This window comes from Lucilia sericata, unplaced genomic scaffold, assembly GCF_015586225.1.
Source record: "Lucilia sericata isolate MDLA Ls3-8-SP2 unplaced genomic scaffold, ASM1558622v1 Contig000453F_arrow, whole genome shotgun sequence".
Lineage (NCBI taxonomy): Eukaryota > Metazoa > Arthropoda > Insecta > Diptera > Calliphoridae > Lucilia > Lucilia sericata.
In genome coordinates this window covers 75,670-88,936 of record NW_023994468.1, presented here as the reverse complement: position 1 = coordinate 88,936, position 13,267 = coordinate 75,670, and the positions used below count along the sequence as shown (strand labels likewise).

Here is a 13,267-nt window from a genome sequence, read left to right as displayed (position 1 = left end):
ATTTAATTTTAAATGTCCTGTAATAATTCATTATTTCATCAAGAGACGTTCGTCATACGTGAATTATTCTTGACACCATAAAGATTCAATAGCAAGTTTACGCTCATTATTAGATCACACTACATTCCTATTGGTTTATGACCATTTGTACCAATTGTACACTATTAATAAATGAAAGTTTATGGGGACATGTCACAGTAGCAGGTTCCAATCAAATATATGTATACTATATCCCCTCAAGTCACTACAAATGACACCTGGCACATGATTTGCCTTTCCTAATATAGGTACATATGACCTGTTATTGATAAGGATTCCACTATTCATTGAACTGTCCATTACCACATGATCTAATGGATTTATATACTCTTTTAGAATATGAAATATAATTTTTAGAATGGAGCACAAAGCAGCTTTTATATCAAAATTATATTTATGGCTTTTCTTACCTTTTAAATTTATAAAAGAGTCTGTCAAGATGATTATGCATCTTCGTTTCTTTTTTGTTCTTCCTATAAAAGAAGTTTACTTTTACTATTAACTTAATATTATTTATTGCATGATATTTTTACCATGATTTATTGTATGTTTTTTTACGTTTTAACACATATTTTCTTAAAAATTATAAAAATATTTTTTGTTATAAAATTTCAAAGTTCCATTTTTTGGATTGCTTTTGTTTTTGTAAACATAACTGTTAATTGAACAACTCCGTTTTACTGCAGTGTTGCTTAGAAAAAGCACTAAAATTATTGTAAACAAAAAACGTTACACATTGATTTAAAATTTCTTGAGGGCGATTTTTATAAATTTGACATTCCATTTGAAAGTTCTACAATAACATTTTCCAATCCCATACAGTATATACATATATTCTGGATCCTTATAGATAGCGAAGTCGATAAACTATATCCGTCCGTTTGTCTAACTGTATGTGTGTAAAAATCAATTTTAAAAAGACCATAGATATCTTCGGGATGAGTATCTTCAGTAATTCTGTCAGACATGCTGAAAATCAGCAAACTCCTTCAATATATAACTGTGATATGAGCAAAAATCTAAGAAAATTTCTTAAAAAAATCATAAATAAAAGCATAAAGAACAACAACAAGATAATACAGTCATATTGAGGCAATACAGATTATATTTGTTTGAGGGCGGTAATACAGTTCAATTTGTTTGTAGAGAGGTAATAGAGTTCGCATTCTTTCTGCGTAATATAGCTTATGTATATGTGTGTGTATGTTATGTGTGATAAATTATCACTGATAATTGTGCAGAGAAACGAGTCGATACATAGCTATGCAAAATGCGACTTGTAATAGAAATGATGAATTTTTATTTGTTAGTTAATTAGTTAGTTAGACGATATCATTGTTTAAAATGATGCATCATATTATACATGAATCCGTCAAATATGCGTGAATTACTCATTACATCGTAGACAGATTCACTATGTACTAAGTTTGCGGTCATTAGAGGATGTTGCAACTTGCAATCGTATAATTTTACGACCACTTGTTCCTATATTTACTCTGAAGAACGCACAATCCAATCAAAATTAAACCCCCTCAAGTCAGAGTATGACTACAACTTTGGTATAGGTATGGTGAGCCTTTCCCAATATACAAATGTCCTGCTACTTATAAGGATCCCACTGTTCATTTAACTGTCAATGGATTTATATACTCTTTGAGAATATACTCACAACATTTTTAGAATTGACCACGAAATAGCTTATAAAACAAAATTGTATTAATGGCTTTTCTTACCTTTTAAATTTGTTAAAGGTTCTTTCCTGATGATGGTGCTTCCATAAAATATGTATTATCCCATATATCCTTTATCCTTTTTATTTTATAAACACAAATTAAATTTTAATATTCACTTATTATATTTTTTTATTTTGTAACAAATATTTTCTTATAAATCCTGAATTTTCACGTTTCTTTTTTCCGATTGCTTTTGTTTTTGTAAACATAACTGTCATTTGATCAACTCCTTTTTACTGCAGGGTTGCTTAGAAAAAGCACTAACATTATTATAAACAAAAAAAACGTTACACATTAATTTTGAATTTCTTGAGGACGATTTTTTTTTGTTGTAAAATAATAGTTTAATAATGTGCGACAAATAACTCATTGCTTATTTACTTTATAAGTCCCAATATCTGGTTGTATGTACTCATGTATCAAATATCTTTTCATATCAAATTTCTTTTCATCTAACGGATCTTTTCCAGAAAATTCAAATTCCTCATTTAATAAAACAATTGTGTATATTAAGTATTCTGCATTATGCCTGTTACTTTATTACCATTATATATATATATATTGTTAAATAGTTATTAATTCCCATTTTTTGTATAAACAAGACCTAAATTACACAAATAAAATAAAATACGTTTTCTCAGAATAAAATCGTGAAAATACATTTTAAATAATTTGTATAAAGTAAAATTAATAACATATTAATAGAGAAGTAGAAGAAGACATACATACATCATGTAAAGTGTATAAAGTGTGTGTAATGTAGCAAGAAAAAAAATATTGTAATGTTTCTTTTGTTTACAACTAAAAATACGAACATTTGCAACATACACGTACGAATGAATACACATCATCCATCATACATATATAGAGAAATGTTCACTCAATATTATGTAAATTGAATTATTGTTTTGTAATTTGTTATTAAATTATTATTTATGTATATATTTGAAACTAGAAGAGAGGAGAGGAGTTATTAAATTAAAATTCACGACGATGATACTTATCGGGATCGAAGTATGAAGTGACCACAACACGATCACTGAATTTACGTCCCGTCAACGCCTGCTGGGCCTTCTGGCAATCTATAACCGAATTAAATTCCACAAAGACCTTACCACAACCGGGCACATCAACACCTTCAATCGGTCGAGGTATCTCAACACTACGTACTACACCGTATTTATTACACTCTTCCTTAATATCTTCCAAAATATCTTCGTATTCGTCTTCATCACGCAATTCATCGGGTGTAACCATGTTGAGCAAACACAAAACTTCAGTGGGTGGTCCGGAGATACCCAACATTGGTAGACCGGGTACTTGTATGGTAACAGGAGCAGCTGCAGCGGGATTATTTTGAGCATTTTTAGCTCCCACACTGGCTCGCTGGACAATAAGTTTCTTATCGCCCAATTGCATGCCATTTAAGCCAGCAATAGCCTGAAAACATTTTGCAATTTTTCTCAAAATTTCAATTATCTTTAAATATTTACAACTCTTACCTGATCTGTTATGCTATGATCTACATATTCAGTGAAAGCATAACCTTTACTCAAGCCAGTGCCGGTATCTTTAACCAAATTAAAGGCCCTCAAAGCGCCGAAAGACAAAAGCAATTCCTTAACCTGTGAAAATTAAGCAAGAAAGTTCCTTAACATTAGTTTTAAATATTTTTAAAGTTTTTTTTTTTTTATAAAAAATAAAATTATAATAATGATCTCTCTTCCAAGTTAAACACCGCGCTGTGCTGTCAGCAAAATTCTCTAATGGCAACCTAAAAACAAAAATCAAACCCGTTCGGTTTTCGTAAATATAGCAGTGTGTTTTTTTTTGTGAGTGTATTAAAGGCAGAATTTGTATTTCTTTTGTGTTTTACTTTTTTCCTTTACCTTTAAAGAGCTAGAGCTAAATTTTTTCCAGGAAAAAGTTTTATGTATATATTTTTTGGATTGCTGTAAATCAAGATTAAGAAACTTGCCTTTGTTTAGGTTGAAATTATTCAAAAGTGTTTGTTTATGCAGTGTCTTTTATAAATCTGCTTTATTATTTTGGTTGGATGCTTTTGGCTGACGTGTAGTGCGTACATAAGGACTCAAGAAGGAGGAGACAATTTAGCTTTATTTCTATTTTTGTTTTTACAACTTGAATATTACAGCACAACAACACCACCTAAGCTACAAGAACACAAGGTAAACGATTAATAAAACAATTCAATAGCAAAAATATAACTTTTGTTATTATTGTTAAAATCTAAAATTAGAGAAAAAAATTTGGAGATCTGCAAAAAAATGTTTTATATTTTGTTAAGAAAAATATAAATAACTTTCCATATTTTTTTGTTAAGAAGGAAAAGAACATAGTCCATGCTAGAAAAACAATAGTTTTTTTGGCTGTAAAAAAAAAAATATTTTAAAAACTAAATACATAATTTGCCAACTGTTTGTGGCTGAAGTTTACCTCACAAAGATGCTGGAAATTTTAAATTTTATTTAGATTCTTTACTAGATTCTGTTTAAATGCTAAAAAGTTAATAATATTCCTAAAAAGAAATATACTGGCGGTAAGTTTGTAATTAGACAACCACCACCTTTTAAATTTCCACATTATCAGGTACTTGAGTCCAAAAAATTGAGGCTGAAACAGACATTATCCATAATATACAAATATTACAAAATTAGGGCTAAAGAATATTTAATGCTTTGTAGCAGGGAATATAATGTACAGTGTAACAAATTTACTTCATACAAAGTTTTTTTTTTAGATTTAAGAGTAGTTGCAGTCTATAATTTCCAAGATTGCTTTACATGTTTTAAAAAATAAATCGCGTAAAAACTTACAACTGTTGTAAATTGTTACCAACTAGAACTAACAACGTAATAAAATTATAATATATTATAATGTGGAACGTTATAATGAATTAAAACTCATTATAATGAGATTATAATAATTTAGAATGTATTAAATGCGAAAATAATACATTTATAATGTATTACAACACATTATAATTCTATTATAATGGATATAATGCGAATATAATGGACTATTATAATGGATTATAACACATATTATTATAATAAATTATAACACTTTATAATCATATTATAATAAATAAAAGACATTATAATTCGAATATAATGGATTAAATAACGCTTTTATAATTGCTGATCTAACTCTGTATAACGGTTATATAATATGTATATTATAATGGATTTAAATTCATTTTAATCCTTTTATAATGGTTTAAAACACATTATAATTATGTATTATATTACATTATAATGTTATTATAATTACATTATAACAAATATAAAAAATTATTAATTAAAATTCATTACAGTAGTAATAATGTGATTAAAATAAATTATAATGTATTATAATGAAAAAATAAGGAATTATAAGACATTACAATACATGTATAAAGGATTACATCATACTATAATCTTATTATAATGAATTATAACATATTATAAACCTAATATAATGGATTATAATACATTATAATTCAAATATATTGTATTAAAGCGCTTTATAATGCTATTTCTATGGATTATAATATGTTTTGAAAACTATAATGTGATTATATTGAATAAAAACTCATTATAATGCCAATAATATGTTTCTAATCGATTGAATTGTATTATAATGCCAATATAATATATTATAATACATTAAAATACTATTATAATAGATTATAACACATTATAATATTATTATAATATATAATAAGACATTATGATTGTATTATAACGTATTATAGTACATTATAATACGATTATAATAGATTAAATCTCTATTGAGAAAGAATAACACCACGAGGAATTGATATCTACTTAGATCAAAGTGAGTGAAGTGGTCGTTAACTTTAAATTTACACCAATGTGCATTATGGTATAAATTTTGGGGGCAATTTAGCAATTTAGTGTCCTGTTTAAATACTATAAATTTCTAATAGTTTCATAATAGAAAGTATTCTTTGTTACACTGTACATTATTTTTTAACTAATTAATTCAGAATTTTGCCATGGAAAATATATCTGAAAAAGAAATTAGGCTAAAATAGCCCAGTTTAAAACAACACATCCACAATCCATTTCCAAAGCGAATGGTCATTAGCACAGCTGCAACAAACATATATATTTTCTTACAACATTACAAATTTTGTCAAAAAGCTGAAATTGTTGAAACAAATTCTGAAAAGTGAACTTAAAACTAAAAACCTATACTGAAAGAAAACTATTACCTGTCAAATTAATTAGTTAGTGGCCACATTTAATTTATTGTATACTATTTGCAATGACTTGACTGAAAAATAATTTATCAAATTTATCAGCCATAAAACGAAGTATTTTTCTTGAATTCTCGTAATAGGAGGTATATCGACTATTAGGTTGTCTTGACCAGTTGCTAATGTTTACTATGTCTTAAATATTTTAATATTAAAAAACTGCTGAGTGCAACACAACTTAATTATATGTGATTGAAGCATGTCAGAATTAAGTAAAACGCATTATAATAGTTTATAACTCATTATAATGAGTTTATAATGTATAATAATACATCAGAATGCTATTATACCATGTTTTAAATATTTTAATATTAAGAAACTGCTGAGCGCAACACAACTTGTAATTGAAGCACATCACAATTAAATAAAACGCATTATAATAGTTTATAACTCATTATAATGAGTTTAAAATGTATAATAATACATCAGAATGCTATTATAATATACTATTACATATTATAATTTAATTTTTATACATAATAAGGTATTATAATTACATTATAATGAATTATAGCTCTTAATAATTTGATTGTGATTATATTATAACACATAATGAAAAACCAAAGGCATTATAATAGATTATAATATATTATTACATACATTTAATGAACCATAACACATTATAATACGATTATAATTGATCAAGAGTCATTATATTATAATTTATTATAATTTATTATAATGTATAATAATACATTAGAATGCAATTATAATATATTATTATACATTATAATGTAGTAATCATACATAATAAGGTATTATAATTATATTATAATGAATTGTAGCTCATTATAATGTGATAATAATAAATTGTTACAAAAAACCAAAGTTATAACACATTATAACATATATATAATAAATCATAACAAATTATAATTGATCAAAACCCATTATAGTTCTATTATAATGGATTATAATTTATTATAATGCGATTATAATTTATTATAATGCGATTATAATTTATTATAATGCGATTATAATTTATTATAATGCGATTATAATTAATCAAAACCCATTATAATGTTTTATATTATATTATGATTATAATATATTGCAGCATATTATAATTGAGTGTAATTATACCACAAAGGAATAGAAATATTGTTCATGGGTACTTATTAGGGTGATCGAATCGATTTTTCAACCGGTTTTAAAACCGGTTTTTTCTGCTTTACCAGTGTCGGTTTTTTCTTAATGTTGATTTTTCGAATATCGAATAACCCGGTTTTTTCACTTTTTAAAACCCGGTTTCGAATACCTTTATTTGCATTGTATTCAAAGATTATTTAAATGAAATTTTTAAGTAAATAATAATACAGCCCGTCTAAATTTTAAAAATATTCGAGTCGAGGAACTAGCGTATATTTTTCTACAGCTCCTTTGGTTAAACTTTCTTGATTTTCCTAATTAATTAAAAAAATTTATTTGTAAAATTAATAACTATTTGATAAAATTTTATCAATTTTAAGATTATATTCCAATTACAATAATTAATTTACGGCTGAAATTTTATGGAAGTGTTGGAATGCCTATACAAATATCCTAAACAGGGCTTTTAAAATAGCTAGGATTACATAGTACCTTATGTTTAACAGAAGTGTCCCACTTTTTTCCTAATTTTTTTATATTAAAGAAATAATGTAAATCAGACGACTAGATCTTAAGTTATAATCTTTTAAACTGTTAAAAATCATTTCGGACCATGTTTTATTAATCAAATTTAAACATTAACATTAAGTTTTTCAAATTAAAATATATTTTTTTATTTATAATGAAAAACCGGTTAACCGGTTTTTTCTGAATTTGAAAAATATCAACCGGTTTTTTTAAAATGTCAACTATTCGAACTATTCGAAAACCGGTTTTTGGAAAATGTCGAATAATCGATCACCCTAGTACTTATACATTTCGAGAAAGATCTAGTCGTTAATCTCGTGTATGTAATCTCGTAAGATATTGAAATTTCACCAAATTATTTCCCAATAAGACCTAAACGTTAAAATACATTGAAATATTTCCCAATATTGTTTAGACTATATGGCCAAGAAATCTAAAAATTTTGAATCGGTAAGAAAAGTAAATAAAAATAGTTGGTCCGATATTTTAACACGTTTCATATTTTGGTGGTGACAAATAAGAATCGGCACAACACCCTTAAATGATATAATTTCCCAATTTTCTACTTTTTAAGGTTAACTGCTATTGTTCGCTATATGCAGATAGTGATCACAGTTTTTAAGACACATAATCCCTTAAAACGTTTATAATCAAAAATTATTCTTAGTGTCCAGATACGATTACAAAAATGTATTAAAAGCTTTAAATTTAAGTGTAGTAAATACCTGTTCTTCGTTAAGATAATTGGGTAGACCACCTATAAAGATTTTATGAGGTGAATCTGGTACCACAGTGGAAATGACACCATTAGCTGCAAAGAGAAAAACAAACAATTAGTTATTAAATAACAATAAAAGTTTTTGCAAATTTGACACTTACTAACTGGTTGTGGTATAGGTGAACTATCCACCACTCCCGGCATGGGTTGATAATCATGAGGACGGCGAATTTTCAAACTTTGACCCTTAAAATTGATGCCATCAAAAGCCATGGCCTGTGTGGTCTCATCGGTCGAACGAAACTCCAGAAAAGCGAAATTTTTATCCAAATTAATTTGACAGGCCAAGACGGGATTACCGGCCGCTTGCGCTAGACCAGTCAAATGCATTTGCTGGTTAAAGAACTCCATCATTTCATCTTCAGTCACACCGAAGGGAATATTGCCCACATACAAACGTCTGGCCTGGCGGGTGATAGTCGAGCCCACCACAGGCACAGCAGCCTGTGGTATGTCGGGTACAGTGTTTGCTGGTATTTGACCAGAAGCTTGCATAGCTTTGTATTGCAAAGGAGTGATGTGTTCAAAACCTGGTGGCGGTACATCCCAGTACAGAGAAGGCTTGCGACGTCTGGTACCCTTAATGCGTGCCCCGGAACCTCTAAAATCTACACCGGGCACATCACGTCCACGACGCTCACGATCACGTGAACGGGAACGACGCCTATCACGAGAACGTGATCTAGATCTGTGGCGGCGTCTATCACGGTCTGTAAATGTTAAAATTACACAAAATTTGTTTATTTGCCAAGCATAGCGTGGTGGTGGTGGCGATGCATTTTGTCGAGTGTGAGTGTACACAATTTTTCGCAGTAATAAATCGTCATTTTACTCTTCCCAATACTTACCATCTGAACCCATTTTTGTTAAAACTTGATATAATTTATTGTTTAAAACAAATCTAAAACAGTTTTATATATTTCTGCAATTATTTTTAATAAAAAATTGCAAAAATTTACGGACTACGCAAGGAAAATTTTTTTTAGTTTTGACAAGATTTAGCGCCGCTTGCAGTTAGGGTTGAAAATATATGAGGTACTTGAGTATTCAGTATTTGAAATTATTTTTCTAGGTACTCGATAATAAAACGTATATTTAGAGATGTATTTTTTTTGGAAATAGTGTTTTTATTTGTTTTTAATAATATTAGTAATTTTATTGCTTTAAAATATTTCAGAATAACTTTTATAATCAAGAACTCATCTCTTATTTTATCCTTGTTTTATGTGGGGTTTGCTAGTAATTAATCGGTTATTCTATAAGAGTAACCAACAATAGACTTTTGCTGGTAATAAACAGTACCGGGTGTTTCATAAACAAATTAGCTTTACATAATCTATTACAATATCTTGTCAACTTTGTCAGCCATATTTGTTGTTATATTTTTTCACAGAAAAACATTCAAGGAAGTGTATAACATTTTTAAAATTTATTAAAAATTAGTGAAAAACTTGTTTAAAATTGCAAAAATTTTATAAATACTTTAAATAAAAGTAGCTGGCTTACTTTGAATATTAAATAAAGTAGAAAATTAAGAAAAACACTTACAAAACTGTGTTTTAAACATCATTCGTAATGGGTTATGACGGTAAGTGAGGGTGGCAGTTTTTAAGACACTTGCAAAAATTTTTGTATAGATATAAAGGTAGGATATGTACCTTTCATCCGTGAATGGTTATTTCGGAAAGAAATTTTTGATTTTAGCAATAATTAAAATAATTTAAAAGAAATAATTGTAATAAAATTAATTAAAAAGATACATGTTTTTCACAGAACGACGCCGCCACCGTACCAGATCTCGTTCACGATCTCGCTCTCCCCACTCACGGGAACATCACCATCGCAGCCATGGAAAATCAAGAGATCGTGATCGTTCGCGAGAACGTCACTATCATAAATCATCATATCGCCGCAAACCTTCCCTCTATTGGGATGTACCACCACCCGGTTTCGAACACATCACACCCATGCAATATAAAGCTATGCAAGCTTCTGGACAAATACCGGCTAGTGTTATACCCGATATACCACAAGCTGCTGTACCAGTAGTTGGATCCACCATCACTCGCCAGGCTAGACGTTTATATGTTGGCAATATACCCTTTGGTGTGACCGAAGATGAAATGATGGATTTCTTTAATCAACAAATGCATTTGGTGGGTCTAGCACAGGCGGACGGTAATCCCGTATTGGCATGTCAAATAAATTTGGATAAAAATTTCGCCTTTTTGGAGTTTCGTTCAATCGATGAGACCACTCAGGCTATGGCTTTCGATGGCATAAACTTTAAAGGGCAAAGTTTGAAAATACGTCGGCCTCATGATTATCAACCAATGCCTGGTATGAATGATACACCAAGTGTTAAGCCGGCAGTTGGTAAGTTTATTAATGCGTATACCATGATGTGTTATTAAAGATTTTCTGAAACTTTCAGTATCTCCAAGTGTTATATCAACTGTTGTGCCGGATTCTCCGCATAAAATATTCATTGGTGGTTTACCCAACTATTTAAATGATGATCAGGTAAGTTTCTGCTTTTTATAGTTCGTTTTATACATTTTAGGTTGCCACAACGTACATTGTTCAAATGCACTGTAACGATTTACATTTTGAAGGTCAGATGAAGCACCATAAAATATTTTAAAACCATCGTATAGATATGTTGAACATGCCAGCCTAATTAATGTTTAAGGACATTTTTAAAAGATTAATTGACAAACCGTCAGTTTTGGAACCCATTATGTGAATTGAATAAAAAACACATTCTATTTTCAGCTTTAACAGCTTGACTACTTTTCCATAGTAGTTATTGGCTGTTAAAGTTAAAGCTTCAAAGCTAAAATGAAAATCTAAAATAAATTTAATTATAAAATTCTTATCCACAGTTACCTCTAATTTGAGGTACATATTTTAAACACAAACTATTTTTGTTTTTCAGCTTTATATTGTTTTCAGCGCAAAAAAAAAAACTTTTTATTGTTATTTTTTTCAAATTTCAGCGAAATTTTCTTTTTTCCAGCTTATAGTTTAAAAATTGTTTTATAACATTATACTTATTGTTTTTTCTCCACTTGTATAATTATAGATTAGTTGTTTGAGCCGTACTGCTCCTTTAAACCATAAATGTAACGTGACAACTACTACTGTAATTGATAGAATTATTATTGTTAACGTTAACTATAGGAAAACGTTATTGAAAAACCTCCTCTTAAAACAAAACATTTGCTTTAAAACACATTTTGCTAAAATGAACAAAAACACTATTAGTTTCTGTAATTGAGCAAAAGAAATTTCTTTGACATAAAAAGGCAAGTTAATTTCTCTAAATAAAAACACTACATACTTTCAAATTTCTGCTAAGAAATCAAGGGGTTAAGTATTTACTACTAACCGACTAACCAGCAGAATCGAAATGAAACAAAAATGTTTAGACTTTTTTTTATTAGTTTGCAATACATTTTTGTTTTATCGAAATATTTAAAAAGTTCTTAATTTCTGATAAAGATTTGTTTGTTTTACGTGTTTAGGTTAAGGAGCTTTTGTTATCATTTGGCCAACTAAGAGCCTTTAATCTGGTCAAGGACACTGCCACTGGTCTAAGTAAAGGTTATGCTTTCTGTGAATATGTTGATTTAAGCATAACGGATCAGGTAATTTCGGATATAAAGTACCAATGTAAAGAAATTTGGATTTAAATGTTTTGTTCTTATTTTTGTTTAGGCTATAGCTGGTCTTAATGGCATGCAATTGGGTGATAAAAAGTTAATAGTACAAAGAGCCAGTGTGGGTGCTAAGAATGCACAAAACAATGCCACAGCAGCAGCTCCTGTAACAATACAGGTTAGTTATGGTCCATAATGGCCTTATTCATAATAAAAATCTAACTACTGTCTAACGAGCTAGGAATTTACACACAAAAAAGTTAGCAGCTTACTTTCTTACTCACTTTCTTACTTCTCAGGTTCCTGGCTTATCCACTGTCATAACAACCGGTCCACCTACCGAAGTTTTATGTCTCCTCAATATGGTCACTGCTGATGAGTTACGTGACGAAGAGGAATACGAAGAAATTCTTGAAGACATTAAAGAGGAATGCAATAAATATGGTGTGGTACGCAGTGTCGAAATACCACGACCCATTGATGATGTTGATGTCCCCGGATTGGGCAAAGTATTTGTGGAATTCAATTCGGTTATCGATTGTCAAAAGGCTCAACAGGCCTTAACGGGTCGCAAATTTAGTGAGCGTGTCGTAGTCACTTCCTACTATGATCCGGATAAATATCATAGACGTGAATTTTAAGCAAATCGTAAACATGCCGTAATTTTTAAACTGTTAACAATTTTATCTCTAAATTTATATTAAAATTTGTATAAATTATATTTACAAAATACCAGAAAAGAAAAAAGTACACATATTTTTAATAATACTTTGAAAAACTCATAGTCATTGCTAATAAACTGTTTTTAATTTTAAAATCTCCTTTACAAAATAAAGAAAGTCTATTTTATTTAAGGGAATTGAAAAACAACAATAAAAGTAGCGCACATAATAAACACTTAAGGCCCAAATAGACTACACAAGCGGCTTGACAAACATACCAATATTTTACGTTTGCGCAAGCCTGTTGTGTAGTGTATAAGGGTGTTTCGTGTTTGTACAAATGCTTGCTGTTTGTTTGTACAAAAATTAAAAAATTTTGATTTTTACACAAACATATTGAATTCTTGTCAAACTATTTGTATTGTTTATATTCAATAATAACAAAATTTAGAAAAAAATTACATTTCTAAGAAAAATTGACATCTGTATCT

General features: G+C 28.9%; 2 protein-coding genes across 2 annotated transcripts; one reads left to right on the top strand and one right to left on the bottom strand.

The window, feature by feature from the left end:
* Positions 1-2,281: 2,281 nt before the first annotated feature.
* On the bottom strand, positions 2,282-9,313 carry LOC119605028 (splicing factor U2AF 50 kDa subunit-like). Its single transcript, XM_037957968.1, has 5 exons — positions 9,301-9,313; positions 8,554-9,162; positions 8,400-8,485; positions 3,275-3,397; positions 2,282-3,212 (listed from the first exon to the last, which is right to left on the bottom strand). Exons 1-5 carry the CDS (start codon positions 9,311-9,313, stop codon positions 2,751-2,753), a joined length of 1,293 nt encoding a protein of 430 aa, XP_037813896.1. The 3' UTR covers positions 2,282-2,750.
* Positions 9,314-9,850: 537 nt separating this feature from the next.
* Positions 9,851-12,935, top strand: LOC119605025 (splicing factor U2AF 50 kDa subunit). Its single transcript, XM_037957965.1, has 6 exons — positions 9,851-10,040; positions 10,226-10,828; positions 10,887-10,975; positions 11,980-12,102; positions 12,173-12,292; positions 12,414-12,935. Exons 1-6 carry the CDS (start codon positions 10,028-10,030, stop codon positions 12,753-12,755), a joined length of 1,290 nt encoding a protein of 429 aa, XP_037813893.1. The 5' UTR covers positions 9,851-10,027; the 3' UTR covers positions 12,756-12,935.
* The last annotated feature ends 332 nt before the right edge of the window (positions 12,936-13,267 follow it).